Consider the following 15,917-nt stretch of genomic DNA (forward strand, 5'->3'; position numbering starts at 1 on the left):
TGGCTTGCCCTTTTCTTAGGGAAGGTGCTCCTCAGCTGAGGCTGTCCAAGCAGTGGCCCTTATTTGAGCCTTTACAAGTTGCCAAGGAATAAGCACAACACTGAAGAAAGAACCAATGTTGACTGTGATGATTATTCCCACAACTATAATGAAGATACCTATGGTCCCAAGGGCTACTTAAACCTAGCTTACCTTTTCTAAACTTAGAAGTAGAAGCCTTGCCTCATAACTGGTGTTTCCTAAAGACTATGCAATACCTTCAACTAGGTGTGCAACTTTTCCCAGCAATATTGTTTGTCAAACATTTACAATTCTATCTCAGACAGTAGTCAGCTGCATCTAGGAATAGGCTCAGAGAAAAATAGCTACAATATGAAGGTCCACAGCACCAAGAAACTCGTTTGTATTTTATTTGTTTATTTATTCACCAGAGGCAAGGTAGGATAATAAACTCACTGAAGAAAATCCAGAATTAAGGTGGTTAAGGACGTTCAGGTCAATAGTGGTTAAGGCTGGGCCAAAATGATTACTCTGGCAGGTTGTATGGCTGCCAAACCATGGAGGAGACGAGCTGAGGTCATTTCTAAAAAGCTTCTGTGATGGTACAGAACAGGCACAGAACCTTCCTAGCCTGCACCAAAGGTTGTGTTCAGTTTAGATAATTATAGATCTTGAGGTCCAGAAGGAAGTGCCCTAGTTAAATTGTAGCCAGAAAAATAACTATGCCAGGAATATGGACTTCTTCCAGTATCTTAACAGGGAAACTTGGATTCCTCTCTGACCTCCATAGGTCCAAGGCTGTTTAACAGTGTCAACTGACCCCCACCAAACTCGGGTTTTGTTTTGTTGTTTTGTTTTTGAGACGAAATCTCACTCCGATGCCCAGGCTGGAGTGCAATAATACAATCTCGGCTCACTGCAACCTCTGCCTCTGGGGTTCAAGCAATTCTCCTGCCTCGGCCTCCCAAGTAGCTGGGATTACAGGTGTGTACCACCACACCTGGCTAATTTTTAGTAGAGACAGGGTTTCACCATGTTGGCCAGGTTGGTCTCGGAACTCCTGACCTTAGGTGATCTGCCTGCCTTGGCCTCCCAAAGTAAGGGGAATATAGGCATGAGCCACGATGCCCAGCCTAGGCTTTGTTTTTTTGAGAAAGGATATCACTCTGTCACCCAAGCTGGAGTACAGTGGCACAGTCATAGTTCATCGTAACCTCTAACTCCCGGGCCCAAGTGATCCTCCTGCCTCAGCCTCCCAAGCAGCTGGGACCATAGGTGTGTGCCATCACACCCAGCTAATAAACTAAGGTTACTTCTACCAGGCAGGCTAAAATATTTGTTTTGAAAAATACATTTAAAAGAAAATACCTACTTGCGTGCTTGTAATCAACTCCAGCTACCTGGGAGGCTGAGGATGAGAATCACTTGAGCCCAGGAGGCAGAGGTTGTAATGAGCTGAGATTGTGCCAATGTACTCCAGCCTGGGCAACACAGTAAGACTCTGTCTCAAAAAAATAAAAAAAAAAAAAAAAGGCTGGGCATGGTGGCTCATGTCTGTAATCCTAGCACTTTGGGAGGCTGCGGTGGGCAGATCATTAGGTCAGGAGTTCAAGACCAGCCTGGCCAACATGGTGAAACCCCGTCTCTACTAAAAATCCAAAAATTAGTCAGGCGTGATAGCAGATGCCTGTAGTTCCAGCTACTAGGAAAGCTGAGGCAGGAGAATCACTTGAACCTGGGGGGCAGAGGTTGCAGTGAGCAGAGATCACACCACTGCACTCCAGCCTGGGCAATAGAGACTGTCTCAAAAGAAAAATGAAAAAGAAAAAGAAAAAATTGAACCAAATGCCTTTCTCTCAGAGCTCCATACTGGAGTCCTGCTTGGATGCTTCAAAATGACAGTCCTCACTATGTGCCAAAGATGATTCTGAGCACTTTACATGGATGATCTCAATCTTCACAAGAAGCTGAAATAATACAAACTCAGGAGTTGCATTTCTGGGTTCAAAAGTGCCCTGCCACTTACTAGCTGTGTAACTTTGGGGAAGTTAGTTAACCTCTGTTTTTGCTTCCCCATCCACAAAATGGAAATAATACTAGCAACAAATGCTTGTTCCTATATATAAAGCACTTAGGATATCTTTTTTTTTTTTTTGAGACGGAGTTTCGCTCTTGTTACCCAGGCTGGAGTGCAATGGCACGATCTCGGCTCACCGCAACCTCCATCTCCTGGGTTCAAGCAATTCTCCTGCCTCAGCCTCCCGAGTAGCTGGGACTACAGGCGTGCGCCACCATGCCCAGCTAATTTTTGTATTTTTAGTAGAGACAGGATTTCACCATGTTGACCAGGATGGTCTCAATCTCTTGACCTCGTGATCTACCCGTCTCGGCCTCCCAAAGTGCTGAGATTACAGGCGTGCGCCACCGCGCCCAGCCCACTGAGGATATCTTATAGCACATAATAAGTGTTCCATAAAGGCCACTTGCTAGCGGCAAGCTTTCTAAATTTTAGGCAGTAGCTATGATTGGGGCTGACTTATTCTAGCATATTATTGGCAGTATTCCTGAGTAAAGAACTGGGGAGGAGGCCAGCAGTGAAGGTAATGACAGATCCTTGTGAGTCCACTAGAATCTAAGTCTTCAGGTAGACTTCCAGGTCTCTGAAATCCACACCAACCAAGGGGAGAGACCATGCCAGGACAAGCTCATGCCGTCTGCCTTGTGCTCACTGCACAAGGATAGGCACCGTACAACTGCTCCCACAAAGGTTTCTATCCCCCACCCCGTGGCCACCATCTAAGGCTGGGATAGGAAGAAGGCGCAAACACCAAAAGGAAAAGCTAGTAGTTTATATAGATAGATATATAGATATATAGATATTGATAGATATTGTGTTTACATAGTCCACAAGTTAAATGCAGGTATCCATAAGAAGAGCATTAACAATAAAAATACAATCTGTGTGTAGCCAAGTACAGAGACTTAAAATGGTAAAACAGCAAAAAGGATCTCACAAAAGTACAAATATACAGTACAAATTGATTTATTTAAAACAGTTACAAAAAAGCACAACAAAATAGAGATTATCCTTAGAATTATTAATGCTTTGTTAAAGATCAGGTAGGATTAGAGGGTAAGAAATGGTATTGGGTGGAGGGAGCACCTGACTAGTTCTAAGGCTTTAGATACAATGCAGTTGATTACATATTTATTCAGCCATTACATACTGGGGATAGTAGATGGGGGATCAGTAATTTATCTACAGGGAACTCCTACCAGATCCATCCAGACCTCCCCAGTGCCATCCTCCTCCACTCCTTAGGACCCTAAAGCCACCCGGATGACAACATTCTCATCCTTCTTTCTCCACCCCATTCCCTATCCATATATTCTTCCCTCACCTAAGGTGCTGTGCAAGCTGAGAGCGGTCTGCTCTCTGCAGCTGGATCATATACTGTTTTGGCTACAGGGATCCTGTGTGACTAAGAAGGTTGTAGGGGACAGCCTTATTTTAATACTTCAAGTTAGCCATGAGTACAGTCAGTCCCTTCCCCAACACAATCTAGATTCTCTTGAATGCAAGTTGCAAGTATCAAGCAAGTGAGGGATCAACCCTGCCTTCGGCAATACCAGCAATGCACTAACCACTCACAGCTCACAACTACGTGCAAACTCCCTGTCCGGGGGTGGGTGTAAAACCACTGTGTCATCAGCTCTCTCTCTCTCTCTCTCTCTCTCTCTCTCTCTCTCTGAAAAACCTCAGTCCCCATGACAGTCATAAAGACAAATAAATGCTTGCAAGTTTGACAATAGGTAAAGGCACATGGGCTGCTGCCACACACACTGCAGGCAGGAACCCAATTTGAGGCCATCTTCACTGCTGGGCATTTGCAGTGGAATGGCTTTGGGATCACAAAGACTTTTGAGTTTGCAATCTACCAGGGAGGGATCTAGGTTTAACAGGAGAACTAATAAAGAAACCTTTAGTGTGAAAAGTGCATTTATGACTATTGTTCCTGCTGGGGAGGCAGCAGGGCAAACCGCGACACCTCTCCTCCTTCCGCCCCAGGCACTGTGCATAGTCTGCAGCTAAGGAGAGAGTGCAGTCGACTCTAGCATCTCTGGGGCCAGTGTCATCCTAGGCCCAGACCAGGCTTCTGGTCCAAAGATGGATCCTAGAGTTGAAAGAGCAACTGACAGCTGCAAAGACCCAGATGCTTCTTTTATTATTGCATAATGTGGGAGACCTTCCCTACCCCAGAGAAGCTGGAGGGTGAAGGCTTCCCAGCAAAGGGCAAACAGGTTCCTGATCAACATCCAACCTGATAAGGTTCAGCTCTTCAACTGTAGTGTACACTTTTTCCCAACTGGAAGGTACTGTAGCTTCACTGTCGTTTAGTACACTTAGCCCAGGAGGCCAAGATGTCTCCCTAAAACTTAGTCTCTGTCCTATTTACTTTTTTTAATAAGACTGTGACCTAACCTCCCATGACCAATTCAATAAATCAGGTTATCTTTACTCCAATGAACCCAGGCCTTTTCCCAGTCAATCCATGTCCACGCTTCATCTCCAGAGGGATCACTCAACTCCAGTATGCCTGCTTGCTGCAGGTTCAAATCACACCACCATCCTGTACTTCCCTCTAAATCGCCCATGATGCCCACTGGTAAAATGAAAACTAAACCCCACTTGAGGGGCTATTTCAGCCAAACTTTAAACTCTCTCCAAACTCCAGAATCCACCTAACTGGAGCTAGAGGAACTACAGTGGGATGCTGGCATGGGCCCTAATGTGGTTCCTTCATTTTGTTTTTAAAACAGGATACAAGATACCACAGAGGAAAGACGTTAATACAACAGAAGACACCCACTAGCAGAAACCTGCTTGTTTCTCCCTCAAGATAGTCAGACATTTGGAGCCAAAGGGCTCCCAACAGCACTGAAGCCATATCCCTTTGGATTCACCAGCCCACCAGCAGCATTTCATACCATCCCTATTCAACATGACTTTGCAATAAAATAAGATGGCAGAACACAGGTAAGAATGAAACAGACACCTGGACTTAATCTACATGGCCAAAGACATGGAAGGACAGGAGCTGTAGAGGGCAGCAGACAGGACAGTGAGCAGACAGCAGCAGTGGCAAAGCAGCGCAGAGCAAAGCCCTTGGTGTTATAACCAACTGGGACCAAGAATGCAGAAGGATCAGCCCAGATCCGCTGGGGCCCCTCCCCTCAGGTACAAGCACTCAGCTCTGAACTCCCAGAGCCCCTTCCCCCCATGCCACCTCTCTTCCTAATATACACTAATCTTAATAGGAATGATTCAAGACTTGGTTTATTATCCATCCATTACTGGGTTCCCCTATTCCCTTACAGTGCCAGTCAGCAGTTCTCCTTTCTATTAATAAGCTCTGGGAACATCCTACTGCTGACAAGGGACAGGCTCTGGCCCTTGTCAACTGCTCATTCCTAAAAAGTTGACAACTTCCCACTAAAATGCTCACTCTCTAGGCCAGGCGTGGTGGCTCACACCTGTAATCCAAACACTTTGGCGGCCAAGGCGGGCGGATCACCTGAGGTCGGGAGTTCAAGACCAGCCTGACCAACATGGTGAAACCCCGTCTTAAAAAAAAAAAAAATGCTCATTCTCTAAAAACTGCTCTCACATCTCCTGCAAACTCTGGAAATTCCTATAAGGAAGAATGGACACACCACAGGTTAGTTTTACTTTTCATGCCTGGAGGAAAAGACTAAACTGCAAGGGGAAGGTCATAGCTCTGACTGAGGTTTAGGGCACAGACCTTCTTTTCCTGGGAACCATATTTTATGAAAGATATCTTTGCAGCTCAGCAAGATCAAGTATTAATATGTTACATATGCATGGCACGATATTGTGGTATTACAGGAGCTGCTGGTATTGCTTCACCAGCAAGAGACAGAAGAGGAGCAACAACAGAAAGGTCAGGGCCCAACTTGCCAGGGTCCTCAAGAATTTCTCTTTCCAGAATTCAATGGAAGTTACCAGTTTGTAAAGTCACAACTAGCCCAAGTGGAGGGTGACTTGATTTAAACTAATTAGTCTATATCTAGTTAGACATAGGTTTGCCCCATAAAGAGAAAGCTCAGCTTGTATCCTTGCGGTCATTTCTTGAGCATCTACTGTGTACATGTTACTAAATTCAGTTGATGAGCCTTCCTATGAGGAAGGATGTTTGTGAGAAACCTGTGCAAACAATGAACTCTAGGAATAAGTTGCTCATGAAACAGCCAGAGATGAGGCCTTCTCCAAAGGCTCTCATTTGAAGGGATTCCACAAGACTCAACCCCACAGGCCCCCACTGTAGGAGACAAGTCAGAGAAAGCAGCATTCAGAGAATGGGGGACAGAGAAGAGGAAAGATATGATCCCAAATGCAATACAAAGTTGGTGTCTGGTTCTGACATAAACCAGATATTGAAGCACTCACAGTCAGGTCAGCAGCTTCCTTTGATGGACCCCTAAAAGCTGACTGACCAGGCAGCTGCTTTCAAGGAATCAGTGGAGTGTAGGGCTTGTCGCAAACAAGCCAGTTTCAGTCACTCTGTTCCCCCAGGAGAACAACCTTTAGCACCTGAACACTAAGAATGACTCCATTCTCAGAACTTCCCCTCCCCCCAGGAGGTAGGTAAGATTATTTATCCCCATTTGGCAGGTGGGGAGGAAGTGAAAGAGCCAGAGGTCACGAGACTTGCCGAAAGTCCTTGACAAAGCAGAGATCAGACCTCAGAGGTTTGGACTCCTGATGCCAGGCCAGGTCTCAGCCAATCCAAATATACCTTATAAAGGAAATGCCAGGATCATAGCCTGGGAGAAGTCTAACCAGAGAGCTGGGTGGACAATACCCTGAGTTGCCTTCAAGAGTCTAAAGACCCCCAAAAAACAAACAAAAAACTCACCCACCTGAAAGCTAGTGGGGGAGCCTAATTCCCAATACCCAATGGAACCCCACGGTCTGAGCTGATGCTAAAAGTTGTGAAGAAGATGTGGGATTAAGACATTGGCAGGGAGCAGGAGGGGGTGCAAATGTAACTAGGATTGAAAATACTTTTTGCAGAGGAATATACCGCCACAAAATGACATCTACCTCAGGTACTGAAATGTTATCAAGACTATCCTAGAACCTTAGAGCTAGTGGTGGAAGGGGATAGCTTGGAGCTGCCAGAATGCTGGGAGAAGCAGTGGAATAAGACAGGAGGGGACATATGGGACATGTGAAAATGCCATGATGGGCACTGCCCAGCCACGAATTCGCCCTGGCCCAGGGCACAGTTCCCTTCCTGTTTCTCCACCTAGCTGTTTGGCAGTGGAAGTGGAGGGGACATGATTTTGAGATTTTAAAAGTAAGAGATTATAGCTGACGGGGAAACCCAAAAGACCCCTTACCCACCAAAAACTAGAGGTCTTGGTCAGAGTGGACAAAACCAACTTTGCAGACAAGGAAAGGCAGTGCAGCTACAAACGAGGCCCAGGTCACGACACCATGCAGAGGTCAGGGCAGCAGGAGGGTGGGGGCGGCGCAGGCACTTAGGCACAACACAGACAAAGGTGGGGGGTTGGTGCCTGGGGAAGAGTCTACTAGCTCTTTCTAAAGTCACCATTACCAACGAGATTCTGTGAGATTTCAAAGTGGGTCTGGCATACTGAGTTGGAGGAGCTTTCTTAGGTGAGCTACCATTCCAGAAGCCCTGCCTAGAACCCAGTCAGCCTGGCTATCAAGTCTTTCTCCCAAAGTCCCCTGACTGAGTCCCTGGCAAGGCAGTACTTCACTCTGCACCCTGCAGGGGCTCCTCCTCTGGGCCCCCATGCTGCTAGAAGCCTTGTAGGCGGAATGGTGAAGAGAGATGGGGACGGCTATGAAGCAGAGGATCAAGCAGAGTCCTGTCGATGAGAGTGCTCCTCCCCCAAACACCCAGCCATAGACATCTGGAACAAAATCACCCTTTAAAGTGCACATCTCTCACAAGAAGGGTTCTGGGTGGGAACCCTCTTATTTCCAACCTTGGGGCCTCCTGCCCTTCCACCACAAAAAAGGAAAAAAACTTCTGACAGTTTAACTGCTACTATAAGCTGTGGATCATCATTTTTGGCTCTTTCTTTACTCCCTCCCTCTGCCATCTGCTCCCAAAGCCTGGACTTTCCTTTGCAGGAGCTAGGGATGGGGAGGAAAGGACAGGGAGGCCCTGATTTTGGAATGTTTCTTCTCCTGTGTGCACCCCCTTCCTTCCTTGCCCCAGGCCTGCTGCTCCCCATCACAACACCCTCTGGGGTTGTCCTGAAAGGACGCCATGGGAGTAATGAGCAACAGATCCTGCCTTGAGAGGCTGACTTCATGCCTCCCCTTTCCCCCAAATCTCACTGCCAAGTAAGCCATTCCCTGCTTGGCGTGTGCAAATCCTCTGCCTGCTCACGGCGGCGAGGCTCAGCTCTGGGGTAAAGCCCACAGTCCTGGTCTGGGAAAGTTTCATTTTCCTGCATTGGAACGCCCTTCAATGGACAGCTTTACCTCCTGTGGAATGAAAGAGGGACGGAGCAGTGCGGCCCGTGCCTCCTCCCCTTGCATGCTGTATCTTTGGAAGCTTGGGGCTGGCCAGCAGGCCTGAGCACCGGGCTCAGGCTGGGAAGGCTCTACCACATGGGAGCCCTCTCCTGCCAGCTGGCTCTTCCCCTCACTGTCACATAGCTCTCTGGGTCCCAAGACCGTCCTCTCAGGCCTTTCTCGGGGGGGACCCAGCTGGCCTGGAGGAGCACAGCTGGCCTGAGAAACTGAGTTACTGTTCAAGCTCTGTAAACTGATAGAGATGCAGACATCTCCCACCTGTAGCCGATGGCAGGGCAGAGAGAAGAGCTGTGTCGTCCGCCCAGGGTTGCAGGAGGACCAACCCTGGCCATATACAAAGAAGGGGTGCTCAGGGGGCACCTCGATGCTCACTTTGCTCTGCTGTTCACCAACCACAAAATGCAGCATGACAAATCCAGGCCATTGGCTCTCCTGAATGTCCACGACCGTGCTAGAGTCGATCTTCAGCCCCCCGCTCACTTCGGCACTGCGCACAAAATCCTGGGTCTGGAGGTCCTCCACCCGCTTCAGCTCTCCCGTAGCCAGCTGGATGATGGCGCCTTTCATGAAATGGGAAGGCAAGTGGGAGGAGGTAATGGGGGGCGGTGTTGGCTCCTTGTCTGGGAAGGTGGCTCTGGCCTGCACGTCCAGACTTGATGCTACCAGGATCTCCGAGCCCACAGGCAGCAGGCCTGAGTCAGTTCCAGTGGGCACCAGGTTGCCATTGGCTACAACCATTGCTTTGGGTAAAGGTCTATGTTTTACTGGTTCCTGATGGGACTGAGGGTAGAACCCACGGACCTGATTTTTCTCTGCCAGCTCTGCAGGGTTCCTGGCTGACCCCTGTCCCTCACCCTGATGGTCGGGGGTATGATGGGATAGGTTGAGGGGGCTGTGTTCCTCCTTCCTCTGAGCTGCCACCACACGATAGTCCTGAGAAGCTAAAGCGCCAACCACCCGCTGGACCTCGAGGTCAGTGTCCGGGGTCCCTCGGTGTGCCAGGGCCGCTACCTCCACCCGTGGAGTCTGAGAACCTGAAAACAACTGTCCATCCACCACACATTCTACCACGGGCACCAGTCCCTGGCCTTCACCCTTGCTGTTGGGGGAGTCAAGGGCTTCGCTTTCCCGTCTTATGATATTTCGCTCTCGCTGTCTCTGTCCTCCATTTGCAGCAGCTGCTTCCAGAGCAGACTGGCTCTCCTGAGGGGTAAGAACTGGGCTGGCACCTGCTGGAGGGGTTTCATGCAAAGTATACCCAGCAGGTAACCTGGACATCTGATAATAAATGGGCATCCGGCCTGGAGCGAGGTCCAGGGGCTGAGTACTTGAATGATGCGGCAATTGCCCAGGTGGGGAGGTGGCAGGCGGGGCTTTGTTAAATGAGTGGGCCGGGGAGGGAGCCTGCGGCGGAGGAGTGGCTCCTTCTGCCAGAAGTGAGGCATATGGCACAAAGTGTGGAAGGTGAGAGGTGGCAAGGTTGGCAGAAGGAGATAGGAGGGGACTTGGTAGGAAATTAGGTGGCACAGCATAGGGAAGGCTATAAGGAGACCCAATGAACTGCAGCGAAGTGGATGGGAGCTGAGCATAGTGGATTGGGGGATAGTGGATGCCTGGATGTTGAATCAGTGAAGACGCTACATTAAACGTGGGGGGCAAGGGGCTCATATTCACCACAGATGGGAGGCCAGTTGGTGAGAAGGTGGCAGGTGGCACAGCCACCTTATACAGCATGCCATACTGGTCCACTGTCAGACCGGTGATAGCCTCAGCTCCATCACCCCCCAGGCTGACTCTAGCTCCTGCCTGGCTCTGCCCGGCCACCACAACCCCTCGGGACCAATCAGAGGCATCACTGGAGGGTGTGTGGTTAGTGGAGCAGCTGGTAGTTCTCCCCATATTCTCGCTGGTCACGGGGAGGTCTCGTTTCTTTGGTGGAAGGCATTCCTGACTCCTCTCATGAACAGGTTTCATATTGCTTTGTGGTGTTCCTGGAGCCTGGAAGGAGTCGGCTTGCTCCCTGGGGCATCAGAAGGGGCTTCGCTGTGGCTTCCCTGTACCCCTCTCTGCTTCTGGCTGGGGTGCCCACATCTGCTAGGGAACAAATCAGAGGCAAAGAAAAGTAACCTAGGGATGAGCCAAGACAAAGGAAATAGGAGGAACTGTGCCATGGAGAAAGATGTAACAAAAGGGATTGTTAGAAAAAAGGAAGTAAAAGAAGGGGGCAGACAAGGAGACTTCCCCCAACTCATCCAGACTGGAACATGAGAGAAACAATGGGGGAAACCACAAGGCACCAAGAGCTACAAGGATGACTATTCACCAATGCGCAAATAACCTGTGGGCTCCCCAAGCCCAGAGAGACCAACAGCTTCACGGTTAGTCATGTGTCTCATGAGCATCTTGAGTCTTTTCAGCCTTCTTCCCAAAGGGGGCTCTGAACACCAAGTCTTTCCTGCTGGCTCTTTTTCCTTTTATTTTTAAGATGGAGTTTTGCTCTTGTCGCCCAGGCTGGAGTGCAGCAGCGCAATCTTCAGCTCACCAGAACCTCTGCCAGCTGGGTTCAAGCAATTCTCCTGCCTCAGCCTCCTGAGTAACTGGAATGGAACTACAGGCACGCACCACCACGCCCAGCTAACTTTGTAATTTTAGTAGAGATGGGGTTTTACTATGTTGGCTAGGCTAGACTCGAACTCCTGACCTAGGGTGGTCCGTCCGCCTCAGGCTCCCAAAGTGCTGGGACTACAGGCATAAGACATCATGCCCAGCCTCCTGCTGGCTCTTTTCTTTAAGTTTCTCCTTTTGTATCAAATATGAATGTGCCACCTTCTTTCCTGAACATATGACCTCATCCTTGCTTCCTTACTGTAGCCTAATTTGGGTTATGATCTCACCTACTACCATCCCAAGCCTGGCTAAAAAAACTCTCTTCCACCTTTGCCTTGTATCATCAGTATCTCAAGGACCTAGGTGTCAAATCCTCAGGTCTGCTTGTGTCTTTTACTTTTTTGTAAACTTTGCTCCCTAACCAGGTAAACATTTTTGTCCCATGAAATACTACACTTTAACTCAGATTCTATACAGCGAGAGTGAGTAAACTAGTTTGCTGTCAACTTGTTTCTCCTTCCCACAAAAGAAAAACAATATTCTTCTGACCTTATGTAGACTTCCAGTTCCCTAGTCTTAAAAGGCTTCTTTTCTTCTCAATGATCACCTTTAATTTGCCTTCTCTATTCTTCCCTTTCTTTTTCCGTTGTGCTTTCTTTTGCCAATAGCTCCTTCTCCATTGCAGGTCTGCTCCAGCCACCACTCTATAAAATTCTGGTTCCATTCCTCTAAACATGCCTGTCTTTCCCCCATATCTGTATAATTCATAAGAAAGCACTCTTTTTCCCTTTCTCTTATTGTCACCTTTCACAAATGCTTTTGTCCATTGTGATAAAGCAACTTTTTGGTCTGAACACTTCCGTGCACATGAACTTTGCTGCCTATTTCTTCCAACCAAGTTCCAGTTCTTTGGATCTGAAAAGAGCTTCCTATATTATATTCTGTTCTGTTTTTCCACTGTGACATCCCAGATATTTTCCTGAAACAAGGAACTCAAATTGCCAGTATTACCTGAGCTTCCAGTGGTGCTTCTGAGCAGCTGTAGTAAGTGTCCTCCCGGCTGGCTCGGGAGCCTAGAAGATAGAAACAGGAATGGAGTAAGCAGCTGCCAGATCTCTGATTTTACCCAGGGTTATCATGAAAGGTAATTCCAAGGCATTAGAGTATGCATGTCCTTGCTTCATCTTCTTCTCCACAGGTAAATGGTACATTTACCCAGAGTACCCAGGCAGTTGAACAGAGGAAAAAAAAAACATCTCTAATGCTCTCACTTGTAAGAAGACATCCCTGGAAAAACATTTCCATGCATCAAATTTCATTGGTTTTTCTTAACAGCGTTTCCTTAATATCTACCTATGCCTGTTCCCCAAAGGTTAAATTTGCTTCCAATCCAAATTTCAGTTAAATGCACAAATAAAAATGTAAGATTTAATACTGTTCCCATATGACCAATGGGAAGCAGGAAAAATCAACTCCATGGATTTCCCCTTTATACAGGGCCTGTGAAAACATAAATGTGGAGGTTATTTAAATGAAAAAGGCAGCACTAGATGAAAAAGAACAATTATTTATGTTTCTGGGGCAGAAAAAGAGGTCAAGGGGGAGTCACTCAAGGGGAAGACTTATTAAGAGATTTTCAGGGTAAAAAAAAGAGAGTGTGTGTGTGTATGTTCGTGTAAAATATTCTGAGTGACAACTTTACACCAAGAGCTAAATCAAGTGTGAAAGAAACTGAAAATACTGCCCTGATCCTTAGGTGGCTAACACTAGTTAAACAAAACTACAACTCAACCATCAATATCTGAATCTACATTTGCCAGAAACTTGAAGCACAAAAGAATGGAGCCTTAACCTCTGAAAACAGAGAAGGCAGTAGAGATGAGCGCTCTGAGAAACTATTGACTATCCTGTCTAAGTCCTATAGAACACTGCAAGCCTCACCCCAAACTGAACGCAACATTTCTCTCTTATGATCGGCAAGATGCAGGTGTACATAAAAGGTTAATAGGATAGGCCGGGCGCGGTGGCTCAAGCCTGTAATCCCAGCACTGTGGCAGGCCAAGGCGGGTGGATCACGAGGTCAAGAGATCGAGACCATCCTGGTCAACATGGTGAAACCCCGTCATCTCTACTAAAAATACAAAAAATTAGCTGGGCATGGTGGCGCGTGCCTGTAATCCCAACTACTCAGGAGGCTGAGGCAGGAGAATTGCCTGAACCCAGGAGGCGGAGGTTGCGGTGAGCCGTGATCGCACCATTGCACTCCAGCCTGGGTAACAAGAGCGAAACTCCGTCTCAAAAAAAAAAAAAAAAAAAAAAAAAAAGGTAATAGGATAGGAAAGCACAGTGGGAAGACAAATTCCTAATTCCACACACACATACTACACAGTGGCATAAATGATGCCTCTGATCTCCACCAGCAGTTTTAGTAACTGAAAAGCAGTTTGCTTTCTTCTTCATTTCCAGTGCAAAGTGGGGTCACATCTTCAATCCCAAAATGATCCTTGCTTTCTGTAACGAAAACATTAGAGAAAACCTGCCTTCAGGTCACCCAGAGGTTAGCAAACACAGACTAGGTAAAGGACCGAAAGAGGCAAAAGGTCTGAAGAAAGGACAACAAAGAGCCAATGTTGTGCGCCAGGTTCCCACAACGCAAAACACACTTAAAAATCCGAAACCTCGGCCTCTCCAGAACCTCACTGAGGCTCTCAAAGGCAAGACGCAGCTTGTGACCCCAACCGAGCTAACAGGAGAGTTGCCAACGCTGCTAGCAGAGCCCGGAACCAAGCTCCTCAACACGCTTGGGTCGGAATCAAGGGGGTGAACCCAGCTGGAGACCCCAATTCCCTGCGGGCGAGAGGTGCACCCGACAAAAAAGGAGAAGCTTGTCAGAGACTAGGGTTATGGCTCCCAGTGGTCCCACAATCCTTGCTACAATCAGGGTAGGGCTCGAAATCGGAAATTCTGCGTTTAGAGAGCAGAGGGTCGACCCTTCGCCAAGAGGGCAGGAGCAGGGGTAGGGGCGAGGGCCTGCAAGCGACGCTTCCTTGTTTGGGGGCCATTCCCGCTCCACAGACTCGGGACACCTTGGCCCGCAGGAATACAGCCACCGGGGCGCCAGAGCCTGAAGCCGCCTTCCATGCCGGGGCAGAAAGAAGAGCGCAGGGGTCTAGGTGCGGCCTCTTCCCTTCCCTCTGTCCGCGGTTCATCGGCCCCGGCCCGGCGGAGCAACGGGCTCCTGGGGGCCACTTCCTCCGGAGCACCAAGCCCGGGCCTCCCTGGCCCCGGCGGCCACGACTTCCAGGGACACTCACCGGCCCATTTCACAGCGCTTCCCGGGATCCACCCGCTCGTCCCGGAGCCGCCGCAACCGCGGCCGCCGCCATCCCCGGCCCCGGAGCCGCCCCACACCCAGCGCCCCCCCAGCCGGGCGCCCGGAGATGGCGTCAAACGCATCCAGCCCCCGGCGCGGAGAGATTGCATCACTACTGGGGCGAGAGAGCAACGCCCAGGACTCCCCGGGAAGGAAGGGCGCCACACTCCCTTCACGTCCAGCGTTCCCTCTGGTGGGAGCACAAACTCTTTTCCCTGGGACCGGGTCCCCTCACCCTAACCCCACAATGACCCGCAATTTTTCCACCTCAGTAAATTTTGGGGGTTCCCAAACAGAGTCCCGGGGCGTGGTCATCGGCGACCTCCCCATTTCCTGGACTTCCTATCCTGACTTGTGCAGCCTCTTCCGGGGATCCTCGGGGAATCCCGAGGTGACCTAGGCCCAAGAGAAGAAAGAGATCCGTCTTGGAGACACAGGTGGAGATGGAAGCTCTTTAAGTGTTGAGGAGTGGCCCCCGAGGGAGATAAAAGAGTAAACCCCATTCAGGATCTAGGGGAAGATGACAAGGAGTTGGCCACCTGAAAGTTTGGAAAATGAAAGGCAGGGGTTTAGTACAGTGAGAAGCAGCTTCTTTTAGTGAAAAGAGGGATTGACTACTCAATGAAATATTAGGTCACCATTCATTACAAATTAACTTGTCAACTTCATAGTAACATGAACATCTGATTAACTTAAGTGAAAACAAAAGTGAGCACCAGTTGAATTTATGTTTGAATAACAACTTTTTATTTTATTTTTATTTTTTTGTTTTTTATAACAACTTTTTAAAAAATTATTAGGTTGGTGCAAAAGTAATTGCGGTTTTGGTCGCTGAATTGGAGATTTCCAGTTTCTACAAACTCTGTTCAATAAATAATTGATTTTTGTTTGACTAGAAAGAAACTACTGGCTGGTCTCTGGTCTCTATTTGTAGCTGCCCAACTTAGGAAAGTCATTGTATGACTTCATGTGTGGTTTTCTACTACTGCAAAATAAGAAGCTTGACCTAGATGAGGAGGTGGGAGTAAGATGTAGACAGAAGAGATCTCCAAACATTGTGTTAAAGGAGAAAATAAACAAACCTATACTGAGTTATTCCATGTTAAAAGATAAGTTGGCTCGGTACGGTGGCTCACACCTATAATCCCAACACTTTGGGAGGCGGAGGCGGGCAGATCACGAGGTCAAAAGTTCGAGACCAGCCTGAACGACATGGTGAAACCCCGTCTCTACCAAAAATACAAAACTTAGCCGGGTGTGGTGGTGGGCACTTGTAATCCCAGCTACTTGGGAGGCTGAGGCAGGAGAATTGCTTGAATCCAGGAGGCGGAGGTTGTA

General features: G+C 48.4%; 1 protein-coding gene across 6 annotated transcripts in view; it reads right to left on the reverse strand.

Moving 5' to 3' along the window:
• Window positions 1-14,652, reverse strand: part of ATXN1L (ataxin 1 like) — a 41,322-nt gene extending 26,670 nt beyond the window's left edge. For 4 of the 6 annotated variants that reach the window (XR_004270595.1, XR_004270598.1, XR_004270597.1 and 1 more), the window contains exons 1-2: window positions 14,521-14,652; window positions 12,218-12,279 (exon numbers count right to left, since the gene is read on the reverse strand). Coding sequence is in view for 2 of the 6 variants with exons in the window: in XM_032284354.1 (XP_032140245.1) it covers window positions 8,504-10,573 (2,070 nt within the window). In the remaining 4 variants the exon portion in view is untranslated. Of the gene's footprint in view, window positions 1-2,834; window positions 10,694-12,217; window positions 12,280-14,520 lie in introns of those variants that run through there. The other 2 variants (XM_032284354.1, XM_032284355.1) reach the window with 2 other exon arrangements.
• Between the last annotated feature and the right edge of the window lie 1,265 nt (window positions 14,653-15,917).

Source organism: Sapajus apella, unplaced genomic scaffold, assembly GCF_009761245.1.
Source record: "Sapajus apella isolate SASKATOON/1434 unplaced genomic scaffold, GSC_monkey_1.0 scaffold15, whole genome shotgun sequence".
Classification (NCBI taxonomy): Eukaryota; Metazoa; Chordata; class Mammalia; order Primates; family Cebidae; genus Sapajus; species Sapajus apella.